Here is an 18680-nt window from a genome sequence, read left to right as displayed (position 1 = left end):
AACACACCAACATTCGAATTATAGGGGTCCCAGAAGAAGAAGAGAAAAAGAAAGGGGCTGAGAAAATATTTGAAGAAATTATAGTTGAAAACTTCCCTAATATGGGAAAGGAAATAGTTAATCAAGTCCAGGAAGCACAGAGAGTCCCATACAGGATAAATCCAAGGAGAAATACGCCAAGACACATATTAATCAAACTGTCAAAAATTAAATACAAAGAAAGCATATTAAAAGCAGCAAGGGAAAAACAACAAATAACACACAAGGGAATCCCCATAAGGTTAACAGCTGAACTTTCAGCAGAAACTCTGCAAGCCAGAAGGGAGTGGCAGGACATATTTAAAGTGATGAAGGAGAAAAACATACAACTAAGATTACTCTACCCACCAAAGATCTCATTCAGATTTGATGGAGAAATTAAAAGCTTTACAGACAAGCAAAACCTGAGAGAATTCAGCAACATCAAACCAGCTTTACAACAAATGCTAAAGGAACTTCTCTAGGCAAGAAACACAGGAGAAAGAAAATACCTACAATAACAAACCCAAAACAATTAAGAATATAGGAATAGGAACATACATATCAATAATTACCTTAAATGTAAATGGATTAAACGCTCCCACCAAAAGACACAGACTGGCTGAATGGATACAAAAACAAGACCCATATATATGTCTCTCCTATGTTCTATAGGAGACCCACTTCAGACCTAAGGACACACAGAGGGTGAAATTGAGGGGATGGAAAAAGATATTGGAAATCAAAAGAAAGCTGCAGTAACAATTCTCATATCAGACAAAATAGACTTTAAAATAAAGACTATTACAAGAGACAAAGAAGGACACTGCATAATGATCAAGGGATAAAACCAAGAAGAAGATATCACAATTGTAAATATTTATGCACCCAACATAGGAGCACCTCAGTACATAAGGCAAATACTAACAGCCATGAAAGGGGAAATCGACAGTAACACAATCATAGTAGGGGACCTTAACACCGCACATTCACCAATGGACAGATCATCCAAAATGAAATCAAATAAGGAAAAACAAGCTGTAAATGATTAAACAAGATGGACTTAATTGATATTTGTCAGACATTCCATCCAAAAACAACAGAATACACATTTTTCTCAAGTGCTCAGGGAACATTCTCCAGGTTAGATCATATCTTGGGTCACAAATCAGGTCTTGGTAAATTTAAGAAAATTGAAATCATATCAATTATCTTTTCTGACCACAATGCTATGAGATTAGATATCAATTACAGGAAAAGATCTGTAAAAAATACAAACACATGGAGGCTAAACAATACACTACTTAATAACCAAGTGATCACTGAAGAAATCAAAAAATACCTAGAAACAAATGACAATGGAGACACGATGATCCAAAACATATTGGATGCAGCAAAAACAGTTCAAAGAGGGAAGTTTATAGAAATAAAATCCTACCGCAAGAAACAGGAAACAGCTCAAATAAACAAACTAACTTTGCACCTAAAGCAATTAGAGAAAGAAAAACAAAAAAAACCCCAAAGTTAGCAGAAGGAAAGAAATCATAAAGATCAGATCAGAAATACATGAAGGAACCGATAGCAAAGATCAATGAAACTAAAACCTGGTTCTTTGAGAAAATAAACAAAATTGATAAACCATTAGCCAGACTTATCAAAAAAAAAAAAGGGAGAAGACTCAAATCAATAGAATTAGAAATGAAAAAGAAGTAACAACTGACACTGCAGAAATACAAAGAATCATGAAAGATTACTACAAGCAACTCTATGTCAATAAAATGGACAACCTGGAAGAAATGGAAAAATTCTTAGAAATGCACCACCTGCCGAGACTTAACCAGGAAGAAACAGAAAATACGAACAGACCAATCACAAGCACTGAAATTGCAACCATGATTAAAAATCTTCCAACAAACAAAAGCCCAGGATCAGATGGCTTCACAGGCAAATTCTATCAAACATTTAGAGAACAGATAAGACCAATCCTGCTCAAACTCTTCCAAAATATAGCAGAGGGAAGAACACTCCCAAAATCATTCTACGAGGCCACCATCACCCTGATACCAAAACCAGACAAAGATGTCACAAAGAAAGAAAACTACAGGCCAATATCACTGATGAATATAGATGCAAAAATCCTCAACAAAATACTAGCAAACAGAATCCAACAGCACATTAAAAGGATCATACACCATGAGAAAGTGGGGTTTCATCCAGGAATGCAAGGATTCTTCAATATACGCAAATCAATCAATGTGATATACCACATTAACAAATTGAAGAAGAAAAACCATATGATCCTCTCAACAGATGCAGAGAAAGCTTTCGACAAAATTCAACACCCATTTTTGATAAAAACCCTGCAGAAAGTGGGCATAGAGGGAACTTACCTCAACATAATAAAGGCCACATATGACAAACCCACAGTCAACATCATCCTCAATGGTGAAAAGCTGAAACCATTTCCAATAAGATAATGAACAAGACAAGGTTGCCCACTCTCACATTCTTATTCAACATAGCTTTGGAAGTTTTAGCTACAACAATCCGAGAAGTAAAAGAAATAAAAGGAATCCAAATCAAAAGAGAAGAATTAAAGATGTCACTGTTTGCAGATGACATGATACTATACATAGAGAATCGTAAAGGAGCTACCAGAAAACTACTAGATCTAATCAATGAATTTGGTAAAGTAGCAGGATACAAAATTAATGCACAGAAATCTCTGGCATTCCTATACACTAATGATGAAAAATCTGAAAGTGAAATTAAGAAAACACTCCCATTTACCATTTCAAAAAAGAATAAGATATCTAGGAATAAACTTACCTAAGGAGACAAAAGACCTGTATGCAGAAAATTATAAGACACTGCTGAAAAAAATTAAGGTTGATACAACTAGATGCAGAGATATACCATGTTCTTGGACTGGAAGAATCAACATTGTGAAAATGACTCTACTACCCAAAGCAATCTACAGATTCAATGCAATCCCTATCAAACTACCACTGGCATTTTTCACAGAACTAGAAGCAAATATTTCACTATTTTCATGGAAACACAAAAGACCCCTAATAGCCGAAGCAATCTTGAGAACGAAAAATGGAGCTGGAGGAATCAGGCTCCCTGACTTCAGACTATACTACAAAGCTACAGTAATCAAGGCAGTATGGGACTGGCACAAAAACAGAAATATAGATCAATGGAACAGGATAGAAAGCCCAGAGATAAACCCACACACATATAGTCACCTTATCTTTGATAAAGGAGGCAAGAATATACAGTGTAGAAAAGACAACCTCTTCAATAAGTGGTGCTGGGCAAACTGGACATGTAAAAGAATGAAATTAGAACACTCCCTAACACCATACATAAAAATAAACTCAAAATGGATTGAAGACCTAAATGTAAGGCCAGACACCATCAAACTCTTAGAAGAAAACATAGGCAAAACACTCTATGACATAAATCACAGCAAGATCCTTTTTGACCCACCTCCTAGAGAAATGGAAATAAAAACAAAAATAAACAAATGGGACCTAATGAAACTTCAAAGCTTTTGGCCAGCAAAGGAAACCATAAACAAGACCAAAAGAAAACCCTCTGAATGGGAGAAAGTATTTGCTAATGAAGCAACTGACAAAGGATTAATATCCACAATTTACAAGCAGCTCATACAGCTGAATAACAAAAAACAAACAATCCAATCCAAAATGGGCAGAAGACCTAAATAGACATTTCTCCAAAGAAGATATACAGATTGCCAGCAACATATGAAAGAATGCTCAGCATCATTAATCATTAGAGAAATGTGAATCAAAACTACAATGAGATATCATCTCACACCAGTCAGAATGGCCATCACCAAAAAATCTAGAAACAATAAATGCTGGAGAGGGTGTGGAGAAAAGGGAATATTCTTACACTGTTGGTTGGAATGTAAATAGATACAGCCACTATGGAGAACAGTATGGAAGTTCCTTGAAAATGTAAAAATAGAACTACCATATGACCTAGCAATCCCACTACCTGGCATACACCCTGAGAAATCCATAATTCAAAGAGAGTTATGTACCTAAATGTTCATTGCAGCTCTATTTACAACAGCCAGGACATGGAATTAACCTAAGTGTCCATCAACAGATGAATGAATAAAGATGTGGCTCATATATACAATGGAATATTACTCATCCATAAAAAGAAATGAAATTGAGTTATTTGTAGTGAGGTGGATGAACCTAGAGTCTGTCATAGAGTGAAGTAAGTGAGTTAGAGAAAACAAATACCTTATGCTAACACATATATATGGTGTCTAAGGAAAAAAATGTCACAAAGAACCTAGGGGTAAGATGGGAATAAGGACACAGACCTACTAGAGAATGGACTTGAGGATAAGAGGAGGGGGAAGGGTAAGATGTGACAAAGTGAGTGAGTGGCATGGACATATATACACTACCAAACATAAAATAGATAGCTAGTGGGAAGCAGCTGCATAGCACAGGGAGATCAGCTCGGTGCTTTGTGACCACCTAGAGGGGTGGGATAGGGAGTGTGGAAGGGAGGGAGACACAAGAGGGAAGAGATTGGCTTCCCTGGTGGAGCAGTGGTTGAGAATCTGCCTGCTAATGCAGGTGACACGGGTTCGAGCCCTGGTTTTGGAAGATCCCACATGCCACGGAGCAACTAGACCCGTGAGCTCAACTACTGAGCCTGCACGTCTGGAGCCTGTGCTTTGCAACCTTAGAGGCCACGATAGTGAAGAGGCCCATGCACCACGATGAAGAGTGGCCCCCGCTTGCCACAACTAGAGAAAGCCCTCGCACAGAAACGAAGACCCAACACAGCCAAAAATAAATAAATAAATAAATAAAAGATAACTATTAAAAAACAAGGAAGAGATATGGGAACATATGTATATGTATAACTGATTCACTTTTTTATAAAGCAGAAATTAACACACCATTGTAAAACAATTATGCTTCAATATAGATGTTAAAAAAAATAGAAACCGTGTCAAATATTCTTTTTTTTTTCTTGCGGTACACAGGCCTCTCACTGCTGTGGCCTCTCCCGCCGCAGAGCACAGGCTCTGGACTCACAGGCTCAGCGGCCATGGCCCACGGGCCCAGCCGCTCTGCGGCATGTGGGATCCTCCCTGACCGGGGCATGAACCCGCGTCCACTGCTTCAGCAGGCGGACTCTCAACCACTGCGCCACCAGAGGAGCCCAATGTCAAATATTCTTAATAACATTAATAGCCACATACTGTTGCATGATATTGCAGAAGGAGCATTGGAGTCAGATTCAGGTTTTAATACAAACTGCCATTTATTACTTGTGTAACCTTGGCAGTTACTTAACCTCTGAACTTGAGTTGGCTCACCTGCAGGTTAAATCATATATGCAAAGTACTTGGCACAAAATAGATTACAAATGTTAATTTCATTTCATTCATCTGAAGCCAGAAAACTTAAATCCTCACTTTGCTACATATTACCTATATCAAGTGTTCGCAAGGAAGTCATTTAACCTTGCCGAGCTCTAGTTTTCTCATCTGTAAAATAAAGTTGCTATGAAGATTATATAGAACTGTATATTGAAATGTACCTCTAGATAGTCTGCTAAGCAATGTCTGCATACAGGGCAGTTTTAAAGAAAGAGAAAGAAAATATACCAGTCTTACCTCATTGCCACATTACTTCCATCTATGACAACTGGTCTCAAATTGTCACTGTTGTCTATTTCATCTTCAAGAGACAGTTCAGGGCTTGCAACTTCTCTGGAGCTGGGACCCCGAGGCACTAACAAACTCAAGTTGACTTGCCCTTCCAAATCACCTTTGTTTCCAAGTCTGACAAGTTCTGCCAGTACATCATTAATAAGCGATTCTGGACCCAGCTTATTCAGTACTAATTGAATCTGTTCCTCTGCATAGCCCAGCTTTAAAGCAAAATCCATCTTGGTTTGGTATTCTTTTTCCAAGTCAAGCTTCCCATCCTGTAGAATGCTACTCTGGGAGAAGCTTGGATGATCTAGGCAGGGTGATCTACAAAGCTGGCGGTGTGGCTTAGAGGGAATATCCTTTTTCTTCAACTGAACATCTCCAGGTTGGCAGCTGTTGTCATTACTGCTGCTTTTAAGGCTCATCTGTTCAGGGTCACTCTCAGAGTTCAACTCTTCAGAATCAGCATTATGCTGCTCTGTGTTCTCTTGCTTAGGCTGCTGCTTCTCTTCCTTGGAGGCATTCTTCTTCATTTTTGGTGTTTCCACTGCAGCTGTGGCCGTCATCCCGTTTAGTGGGCAATCTGAGGTCTAATCAGCTCTTTTTCTTTTTAGCCTTCTTGGAATCCATGTACATTGGCCTCCCTTTGTGTAAAATGGGGTGGTAGTGATGGCACAAGGGTTTGCCTGTTTGGTTTGTTATGTTTAGATGTTACCAGTTCCTACAAATAAACACACATACCATAATCATGTTTAGTAAACTTATGAAAAAGTATTTTAGAACACAGTGTTTTCTTCCTAAGAAACTACAGTTGTCTGACATTATATTTTTCTGCTTATAATGATTGGACTCTTGAAATATTACCAAGCATCTTTTCAGACCACAATGATATGAGACTATAAAATTTACTACAACATAAACAACTAAAAGAAAATAATTGAACACATGGAGTCTAGACAGCATGTTACTAAATGACCAATAGGTCATTGAAGAAATCAAACAGAAAATAAAAAATATTTTGAGATAAAAATGTAAACACAATGATACAAATATCTATGGGACTGAAGCAAAGCAGTTGTAAGAGGGAAGTTTATAGTGATGCAAGCCTGCCTCAGGAAACAAGAAAAGTCTCAAGTAAAGAATCTAAACTAAAGGAACTAGAAAATTAAGAAGAAACAAAACCCAGAGTTAGTAGAAAGAAATGAATAATAAAGATTAGAGCAGAAATAAATGAAATACAGACTAAAAAGCAATGGAAAAATCAATGAAAGTAAGGCCTGGTTCTTTGAAAAGGTATACAAAATTGATAAAACTTTAGCCAGACTCATCAAACAAAAGAGACAGAGAGGGCCTAAATAAATAAAATCAGAAGTGAAAAAGATGTTACAACTGACAGCACAGAAATGCAAAGAATTATAAGAAATTTCTACAAAAAATTATATGCCAAAAAGTGGACAACCTGAAAGAAATGGATAAATTCCTAGAAACACAGTTTCTCAAGACTGAATCAGGAATAAATAAAAATATGAACAGACCAATTGCCAGTAATGAAATTAAATCTGTATTTAAAAACCTCCCATCAAACAAAAGTCCAGCATAATATGGCTTCACAGGTAAACATTTTTAAAAGAGTTATTGCCTCTCCTTCTCAGACTATTCCAGAAAGTTGAAGAGGAGGGAATGCTTTCAATGCTGCTTCCAAGCCAGCATTACCCTGATAACAAAACTAGACAAAGACAACATAAAAAAGAAAATTACAGGCCAAAATCACTGATAAACATAAATGCAAAAACACTCAACAAAATATTAGCAAACTAAATTCAACAGTAAGCTAAAAGGTTCACACACCATGATCCAGTGGGATTTATCCCAGGGATGCAAGGATTTTTCAATATCTGCAAATTAATCAATGTGATATACCACATTAACAAATTGAAGAATAAAAATCATATGATCACTTCAATTGATGCATAAAAAGCTTTTGACAAAATTTAACATCTGTTTATGATAAAAACTCTCCAGAAAGTGGGTATAGAGTTAAGATACCTCAACATAATAAAGGCCATATATACCCCAACAACCAACATTATACTCAATTGTGAAAACCAGAAAGCATTTCCTCTAAGATCAGGAACAAGACAAGTTGGCCTACTCTTACCACTTTTATTCAACACAGTATTGGAAGCTCTAGCCACAGCAATCATATAAGAAAAAGAAATAAAAGTAATCCAAATTGGAAAGAAAGAAGTAAAACCTCTTGCAGATGACATTATACTATATATAGAAACCCTGAAGACTCCACCAAAAAAGCTATTAGAACTGACAAATGAGATAAAGTTGCAGGATACAAAATTAATATACAGAAATCTCTAATGTTTCTATACACTAAAAACCATCTATCAGAAAGAGAAATTAACAAAACAATCCCATTTACAATTGCATCAAAAAGAATCAAATACCTAGAAATAAATTTAACCAGGGCAGTGAAAGACCTGTATTCTGAACAGGATAAGATACTGATGAAAGAAATTGAAAACAACACAAACAAATGAAAGATATACCTTGCTCATGGATTGGAAAAATTAATATTGTTAAAATTTCCATACTACACAAAGCAATCTACAGATTCAATGCAATCCCTATCAAAACATTAATGGTAGTTTTCACAGAACTAGAATAAATAATTCTAAAATTTATATGGAACCAAAAAAGGCACTGAATAGCCAAAGCAATTTTGAGAAAAAAGAACAAAGCTGGATGTATTATGCTCCTTTACTTAAAACTTTACTAAAAATTCATAGTAATTAAAATAGTGTGGTATTGGTACAAAAACAGACACATAGATCAATGGGAGAGAATAGAGAGCCAAAGAATAAACCAAAGTCTATTGGGTCAATTAATTTATGACAAAGGAGACAAGAATATACAATAGGGAAAAGACAGCCTCTTCAATAAATGGTGTTGGGAAAACTGGACACCTGCATGTAAAAGAATCAAACTGGACTAATTTCTTACACCATATACAAAAATAAATTCAAAATGGATTAAAGATTTAAGTGTAAGACTTGAAACCATAGAACACCTAGAAGAAAACATAAGCAGTATGCTTTTTGACAACAGTCTTAGCAACATTTTTTGGATCTGTGTTCTCAGGCAAGGGCAACAAAAGAAAAAAATAAACAAATGAGACTACATCAAACTAAAAAGTGCTTGCGCACTATCAACAAAAGAAAAGCAACCTACTGAATCAGAGAAGATATTTGCAAATGACATGTTAGATAAGGGCTTAATATTCAAAATATATAAAGAACTCATACAACTCAATAACAAAAAGCCCCAAACTTTCTGATTAAAAACTGGTCAGAGATATGAAAAGATCCCTAACTTCATTAATCATCAACAAAATGCATCAAAACCACAATATCACCTCACACCTATCACCTCACACCTATCAGGATGGCTATCATCAAAAAGACAACAACTAACTAGTGCTGGTGAGGATGTGAAGAAAAGGGAATACTCCTGCACTGTTGGTGAGAATGTAACTTGGCACAGCCAATATGGAAAATAGCATGGAGGTTCCCCAAAAAATTAAAAATAGAACTACCAGCATTTCCACTTCTGGATATTTACACAAAGTAAGCAAAAACACCAATTCAAAAAGATATATGCACCCTTATGTTCATTGCAACATTATTTACAGCAACCAAGCTATGAAAACAACTTAAGTGTCTATCAATAGATGAATGGATAAAAGAGGTGTGAGATATATTTGTGTATACACACACACACACACACAGAATATTATTCAGCTATAAAAATTAATGAAATCTTGCCTTTTGAGACAACATGAATGAACCTAGAAGGTATTATTTTTGTTGTTGTTTTTTGTTTGTTTTTAGTTTCCTGACCAGGTATCAAACCTGGGTCCTTGGCAGTGAAAGCATGGAGTCCTAACCACTGGACCTCCAGGGAATTCCTTAGAAGGTATTATGTTAAGTGAAATAAGTCAGACAAAGAAAGACAAATACTGTAAATTTCACTTATATGTGGGATCTAAAAAACAAATCAAATGAATAAACATAACAAAACAGAAACAGACCAATAGATACAGAGAACAAGCTCGTGGTTGCTGGTTGGGGCTGGGTGGTGAGGGTGAGGGGTTGGGTGAAATAGGTGAAGAGGATTAAGAAGTACAGACTTCTAATAATAAAATAAATGTCACAGGGATCCAATACACAGCATAAGGAATATATAGTCAATAATGTCGTAATAATTTTGTATGGTGACAGATGGTTATTAGAATTTTGGGGTGATAATTTTGTAATGTATTTAAATGTCAAATCATTACGTTGTAAACCTGAAGCTAACATAATATTGCACATCAACTATAATTCAATAAAAAATGATTGGACTCACATTAAAAAAATAGAGTCTTGAGAAGTCCGATGCACTATCCATTGCACTACAGAGCCATCTAAGGGTCTCTAATTCTCTACTAAATCTAGACACAAAATTTTCAGTGATGGTCATAGTGGTTTAATTCCCCCCCACACACAAAAGTCATATCTAAAGTTAACTGCTTATCACAAAAACGAAGGAAGAGAAACATGGCATTTCAACAGGGTGCAGAAACATACACATCTTTTAAGAACTCTTTTTTACTTTCTGCCAGGTAAATTCTCCGAATACCACACCATATTCTTCTAGCTAAAGCTGAACTCCACTCCTGAAGAGGACAACTTCTCCAGCATTACTTTTTGCAAAATATCAGGGTCCCCATCTACTGGGGAGACTGATAAACCATTAAAATTGCTTTAAAGCAATTGAAGCTGGCTATAAGAGTCACGAATAGAGACGTGTGCTCCAGACAAGAAAAAAAGGTGTGTGCACACTCATGAATTGTATCTGCAGCCTCTTTTATCTACTGTAATTGTATTTATTATATTGTAAAAAGGAGAAAATCAACTCAATTTGCATGAGAAACTAGAATATTTGAAAAGAACATTAATTACAGAAGAGAAATAGGGGCATTTTATTTCTAAACTCCTTTCACCTACATCATCTGTCCCCTCAGGTTTGAGTTCTAACCTGTCCAAGGTGTTTCCTTTACTTTGAGCCTCGGTTTCCTCATATATGAAATGAGGATACGGATAGTTACCTCACAGAACAAGGATTACATAAAATGAGTAAGGAGAGTGCTTAGAAAAGTGAACAGAACATAGTAGGCTCTCAATATATGTAAAGGGTACAACAGACACCACCAGAAGTTTGGTTTAAAAAAAGAGAAGATTGACAGTGAGGCAAGACTATAGACCTGTGAGCATTGATAAGCTCTTCAGCTAGCAGCTGTGCTCACTAATCTAAAACCAGACTATCTATGTAATTAGTGTACTAGGCTTTTCCAGTTACACTTTAATTCTATTCATTTAAACAAGAAGAAAATTCATCAGTAGTTTTATCTAAGAATAATATAGATAACTGCATACTTATCTTAGGAAAGTCACGTTTGGAAACAACATATGCACACAGAATTGACATCTCAGACCTGACATTCAGGCAGCATATGACTTCTCTAATGATTATATCACCACTTGTTACTTCAAATTTTTCCCTTAATGAATAGACACATAGACACCCATTTCACTGTCACTTCTCCATTAATCTTTGTTATATAAATTTTAAATCCTATTTCCTTTATAAGTTCCATATTTACTACTGACTTACATTTTATTCTCTTGAAAATAATTTCTAGTGCACACAGGAAATTGAAAACTTTCCTCTTGCATTTATTCAAAGCTCCAAAGTCACTTAACAAGAACTGTTTATAAGACTAAATGTATATTTTCCTGGCAAATGACAGGTACCTGTAAAAGATAAGTTTGACTGCTCTTAGCTAGCAGACCAAATGTCTAGTTATTACTGTGAAAGTTTCTTACTCAATAACCTAAGATAGAAGATAAATAAATGACTTGGCAGACATAAACTTTGATTTACTTTTTAAAGCCTTAAGCAAGTTTTTAAGAGAAATGCTGGTTGTCTGTCCTAAAACCTACGTAGGTGTGTAAGTATCATGTGTTTTTTTGTGTTTGTTTTGTGTTGTTTTACAATGCAAACTTCTTGAGGCAAAGATAGCAGGAAAGTCTTTTCATTCAAAAGAACAATCGCTGAGTGCCAGAGACTGTGATAAGCCCTGGGTCTAGAAGGAGAGATCAGAACTGATCCTGTCCTCAAAGAACTCTCAAACTAATTTTAAAAATGACTAGAAATGGCCCTAGGGAATGCTGAAACACAATTCTATAGAGGGTGATCATATCAATTTTAGTTCAAGTGGGGACAATTTTGAGAATGAAGGATCATTACTAATAATTACGTCAGAACAATAGGCATGAACTGGGGAATTCCCAGGCAAATATGGATGCATGGTTGGTCCTTCAAGTTACTTGAAAATTTCCATTTACATACAGAAGAGGGAATGTTCGATTCTAACTGCAGGGTGGGAGATGAGGGTGGTGGTTGAAGGGATTATGAAGAATTCAAGAAAGATATAATATTTGGAGTAATTTTCTGACTAATTAATTAATTAACATCTACTTAGTGCTATGTACCAAGAGACATGTTATCTGGTAGGGTGTAAAAACAGACAAGGATTCTGATCTCATAGTGCTTATAGTGGTGGTGGTGGGAGTGGAGATAGACAATAATCAAATACTTATATAATTCATAATTATAACCTGTGACAAATGATTAACTGTTAAAAAGTATAGGGACAATATGAGTTGAGTCTTAAAGGAAAGAGTAACAATTTACTGGGTAGGAAAGAATTTTTAATGTTATAGATATATGAAGATTAATATGATATTGTGCCTTAATTAATGCCTCATGCTTAATATTACTGGTGAAGATGGCTAAAGGAAAATAGTTACTTTTACTGAAAAAGGAAGGTGACTGGGGGGAAAACTTTCAAAGACGATGTTCTAGCTGTTACTTACGACAGGTATTGTAAAGAGTTTTTATCTTTCATTGTTATTGATTTAAAAAATCACAAATACTGACATATTTTGGAAAATCACATTCATCAGAAGAAATTAAAGGACTGGATATAATTTGTTTTAAGAAGTTGAGAGATTTGTCATCAGTTGGCTGTGTGTTATAGGTACAGAGCTTGCCTATAATTTTCTTAAGAATATAATAAACAAATGATTGAAAACTTGCCTTTGAAGCTAAAAAAACAGAAAAACAAATGCAGGCAAAAGCTGTCAAGAGTGACAAGGAATTTCCACCAAGGGAAAAAGAATCTTCACCTTACCATTCAGTCTGCTCAGTCCACTTTCTTCCTCCACCCCTCCCCCATCCTTTTATTACAAACTATGATTCGTTCATTTTGCATTTGCACAGAGTAATTTTCCAATATCAATCAGGTTCTACTACAAACCCCACTTCATCTTCTCCAAAATCTGCTAAACAACACCCTGTATGGAGACAGAAACATCTGACCATGTCTACTGAGCCAAAATCATTGGAAATGTTCAAAAAAGTCCAATAACCATGTAGAACAGAGCCATCAAGCAGTAGCCAAATCAAGAACAGAATAGTTAATTCTCAATTATCTACATGTGACTAAGCCACTTTCTTATTTGTAGAGCAGTTAAATCTCAAACTGTGATCTGGGAAGGCATGTTTCGAGAGACACTTAGGGATACCTAATTAGACAGCTGCCCATTCCTTTCCCTTCTAGCAGGTTTTTCATAATAGGTATCCTCAAAGAAAATACCCATATCAAATACAGAAATACCCACAGGAATACAAATGATCATAAGAGATTACTATGAATAACTATATGCCAATAAAATGGACAACCTAGAAGAAATGGATAAATTCTTAGAAAGGTACAGTCTCCCAAGACTGAACCAGGAAGAAGTAGAAAATATGAACAGACCAATTGCCAGTAATGAAATTGAATCAATAATCAAAAAACCTCCCAACCAATAAAAGTCCATGATCAGATGGCTTCACAGATGAATTCTACCAAACATTTAGAGAAGAGTTAACTCCTATCTTTCTCAAAGTATTCCAAAATTTACAGAGGAAAGAACACGCCTGACCTCATTCTAAGAGGTCAGCATCACCCTGATACCAAAACCAGACAAAGATATCACAAAAAAAGAAAATTAGAGATCAATATCACTGATGAACATAGATGCAAAAATCCTCAACAAAATATTAGCAAACAAAATCCAGCAATACATTAAAAGTATCATACACCATGATCAAGTGGGATTTATACCAGGGATGCAAAGATTTTTCAATATCCAAAAATCAATCAATGTGATACACATCATTAACAAACTGAAGAATAAAAATCATATGATCATCTCAATAAATGCAGAAAATACTTTTGTTAAAATTTGATATCCATCTATGATAAAAACTCTCCAGAAAGTGGGAATAGATGGAACCTACCTCAACATAATAAAAGCCATATATGAAAAACCCACAGCTAATATCATACTCAACAGTGAAAAGCTGAAAGCATTTCCTTTAAGATGAGGAACAAGAAAAGGGTGCCTGCCTGCTCTCACCACTTTTATTTAACATATAATTGGAAGTCCTAGCCACAATAATCAGACAAGAAAAATAAATAAAAGGAATCCAAATTGGAAAGGAAGGAGTAAAACTGTTACTATTTTGAGATGCCCTGACACTGCACAAAGAAAATCCTAAAACTGCCACCAGAAAACTACTAGAGCTCATAAACGAATTTGGTAAGGTTGCAGGATACAAAACTAATATAAAGAAATCTGTTGCATTTCTACACTAACAACAAACTATTAGAAAGAGAAATTAAGGAAACAATCCCATTTACCATCACATCAAAAAGAATAAAATACCTAGGAATAAATCTACCTAAAGAGGTAAAAGTCTTGTACTCAGAAAACTCTAAGACACTGATGAAAGACACTGAAGAGGACACAGATGGAAAGATATACCTTGTTTTTGAATTGGAAGAATTAATATTGTTAAAATGACTATACTACCCAGGGCAATCTATAGATTCAATACAATCCCCAATGCAATCCCTATCAAAATACTAAGGGCATTTTTCACAGAACTAGAACAAATAATTTAAAAATTTGTATGGAAACACAAAAGATCCTGAATGGCCCAAACAACTTGATAACAGAGCTGGAAGAATCATGCTCCCTGACTTCAGACTATACTACAAAGCTACAATAATCAAAACAGTATAGTACTGGCTCAGAAACAGACACATAGCTCAATGGAACAAAATGGCCCAGAAAAAAAAAAAAGCCCACACACTTATGATCAATTAATCTACAACAAAGCAAGAGTATACAATGGAGAAAAGACAGTCCCTTCAATAAGTGGCGCTGAGAAAACTGGACAGCTACAAGTAAATGAATGAAAATACAACATTTTCTAGCACCACATACAAAATTAAACTCAAAATGAATTAAAGACCGAAATGTAGGACGAGAAAACATAAAACTCCTAGAGGAAAACATAGGCAGAACACTCTTTGACATAAATCATAGCAATATGTTTTTGGATTTGTCTCCTAAAGCAAAGGAAATAAAAAGCAAAAATAAATAAATGAGGCCTAATTAAAGTTAAAAGCTTTTGCACAGCAAAGGAAACCTTGACCAAACAAAAAGACAACCTATTGAATGGGAGAAAATATTTGCAAATGATATGACTGATAAAGGTTGATATCCAACATATATAAACAGCTCATGTAACTCAAGATTAAAAAAAACCAAAAATCTGGGTTAAATATATATATGATGGAATACTGCTCAGCCATAAAAAAGAATGTAATTTTGCCATTTGCAGCAACATCGATGGACTTGGAGATTATTATGCTAAGTGAAATAAGTCAGATAGAGAAAGACAAACACTGTATGATGTCACTTATATGTGGAATCTAAAAAATACAACAAACTAGTGAATATAACAAAAAAGAAGCAGACACACAGATATATTTAGAAAACAAACTAGTGGTTACCACTAGGAGAGGAAAGGGAATGGGGGCAATATAAGTGTAGGGGATAAAGAGGTAAAAACTACTATATATAAAATGAACTACAAGGATATATTGTACAATATGGGGAATATAGCAAATATTTTATAATAACTATAAATGAAATATAACCTTTAAAAATTGTAACTCACTATATTGTACACCTGCAACTTATGTAATACTGTACATCAACTATATTTCAATAAAAAATTATCTACTATGTGAGAGTTTTGGTGAGGCCCAGATAACTGAGAAATGATTACAGTTCAGTCATAATAAGAATACTAAACTCTTTTCTTGGTTTCTACTGCTTGAACTGTACCACCGCTTTTAGAATTAACTTTAAAGAGAACAAATCCAAATCAGTATTGTATCAACCCATCATATTTTACTCTAAAAGTGGCAAAGAAAATAAAAGCTATTATGAAACTTTAGTAATAGTAATAAAATATGAACAATCATTTACGTTTGCATTTCAAATTAGAGCTTGCCTAAGTGCTTTCACATACACGCTCTCAATCAACAAGGCCATGCCATTACCTATACAGCCCAGATTTGGGTTGTTATAACTTATATAGTCTACCTTTAATTCCCTGTGTCAAGCACATCAGCTAAATAAGTTACAAAAATCCCAGGGAAAAATATGAAATGTAAGCTTTCTCAATGCTTGGGAGGCAAAGGGGTTTGAAATACTTACTGATTCTCAAAATGAAAAAGTTCACATGAGAGTGAACTGAAAAAATCCAAAATCTGAATCTTATCATTTTCATTTATATTAAATCAATTACATACAGCAATTATATCATAAAGGAGATAAAGACTTGCTTTATTGCTTCCTCAGCCTCCAACTGTATCCACTTGTCCATGTGCTCTTGAATGGTGGTAACACTTAGCAAAGAAATGAGTATAAGAAATAGCCTATTTTCTGTGGTTTGTAAAAATGGGATTTCCCTCAGGCAAAGAGAGTGTGTTTGTCAGCCTGTCCTTTCACTACCCTCTAAAAAAAATAGGCTTTTTCTTTCTTTCCTTTTTTACTTTTAATCTTCAATGCATTCTCAATAAGATGCATGTCATGGCTGGAGCTAAACACAACTAAGTTATTCAAAATTTAGGATTTCATTTCAAATCTTCGCATGATTAAATGACCTCAATTCTTGTCCCCTGTATCAATGTTGAAGTTTTAGACAAAGTGTTTATAGGAAAGTAACACTCCGTTAACTTTTAATATCCATTCATTCTTCTAGGATTTCAAACATAATAAACATAAAATGATTTAATTTCAAGACCCATTATCCCTAGGTTTTAAACTGGGGCTCATTTTCTTGCTCCTTTTCAATGCACTCATCCCATTAGGAAAGTTTTATGTCAACAGAACAATTAAAACAAAGTACTACACACACTCTGCTGTCTAAACTAATTAAAACCACATTGGTAAATGTCACCTTAATTTATACTGGATTCAATCTCCCATACAAAATCATTTCTGGTGCTCAACCTTTCAGAAAAACAAGGAAGCTGTAGGTTACATACCTACTATTTTCTTCTTTCTGTATAAAGAAGGTCTAGATAAAGATTGGTTGAAATTCATGTGGGGACGCTGCATCACACACTACAAGAGATGGTCTTTATTAGAGTAACTGTGCAGTGCATGTATGTTCTCTGGCCACTAATGACAGCTGTCACTAGTGGGTTCCACATGTTCCAGAGAACATGTCAAGACTCATTGATGAAGTTTCCTATTTATTTTATTTTTTTGCTTTCTTCTGCTCTCTCCCCTTTTCTGTCCTTCACCATTCTCTTTTCTTTCTCTGTGCCATACACTCCCACCCCAAAAATTCTTTTGGTCAAAGCTGTAGGGAAATGTGCCTGTGCCATCCGATACTCACAGTAAATTGAAAAAAAATAGTGCCTGTTTTATGACTTTAATAGCAATAAACATATCTTGAGCATCCCATTCAGTTAATAATACCAGGCTTGATCTTTCTTGCTTCTCTCCAATTCAACTGCTTTGAAAAATAAGTAGAATAGAGTATATCCTATTTTCTTTCTTCATAATCAAATCATTAGACTAAAATAAGAAATCACTCAATGATCAGGACAGTTCTGAGGGGTAGCTCGCAGTGTTGCAGCCATGAGGTCATCAGCTTAAGTCTGGTTAGCCCCAGTGATCTCCAAGAGGAAATTCAAAATGTATTTGGAGGAAAATGGGAGTAAGAGAGAAAGGGGGAGTGGAATGCTTGTAGAGGTTATTAGACTCTCATAAGTCTTAATTATCCTTATTTTAACCAACACACTATTTGTTTTCACTTTCTTTCTCGTACAGTTATGTACTGTTTTCTTTTCAACAGCTGCTCTGTTCTATCTCAGCCAAAGCTGCACTACTGTGGCCATTCAGGTTCATAAGGAAGAGTTTTAAATATATTTTAGAGGCTTTCAGAATAGGAAATATTTAATGCAATATATGTTATAGTGAATAATATGTCAACCATTTTATGACATAGGCACTTTCCTGGTTGCTCCATGAGCATAGCGTGCTGTTGGTACTTGAACGTCTGAAGCAGGAGCAGCCTTCTATCATTTACTAGAGCTGTATGACTTTAGGCAGTCATCTCACCTATTAGTCTGTTTTGTCCCCTGGAAAATGGGGATATTTTTATCTTTCTACTGAGAGGACCAGTGTGAGGATCAAAGAAGAAAATGGGGAAGGTATATTATAAAATAATATAAATGTAAGATATTGTTATTGTTGGTTATAAGAGAGAGGTGTGAACCACTTAATAATAAGCAGCAACAACTGTAGTAGAATGAGAGTCAGGAGACTTACATGCTAGATCTAACTCTACCATGGCTAATTGTGTGATCTTGGACAAATTATATTACCTCTCTGAGCTGTAGTTT

The 18680-nt window shown here is 35.2% G+C and overlaps 1 protein-coding gene across 1 annotated transcript in view; it reads right to left on the bottom strand.

Annotated features, from left to right (window-relative positions):
* The window catches only part of ZC3H12B (zinc finger CCCH-type containing 12B), a 31529-nt gene extending 25075 nt beyond the window's left edge, over window positions 1-6454 (bottom strand). Inside the window, exon 1 of the mRNA XM_027093616.1 lies at window positions 5702-6454. Coding sequence (XP_026949417.1) covers window positions 5702-6306 — 605 coding nt within the window. The 5' untranslated portion in view covers window positions 6307-6454. The remainder of the gene's footprint in view (window positions 1-5701) is intronic.
* Between the last annotated feature and the right edge of the window lie 12226 nt (window positions 6455-18680).

This window comes from Aethalodelphis obliquidens, unplaced genomic scaffold, assembly GCF_003676395.1.
Source record: "Aethalodelphis obliquidens isolate GAN/ISIS:26980383/991018 unplaced genomic scaffold, ASM367639v1 scaffold85, whole genome shotgun sequence".
Classification (NCBI taxonomy): Eukaryota; Metazoa; Chordata; class Mammalia; order Artiodactyla; family Delphinidae; genus Aethalodelphis; species Aethalodelphis obliquidens.
The sequence above is the reverse complement of the archived record's forward strand: the minus strand, read 5'-3'. Positions and strand labels throughout refer to the sequence as shown.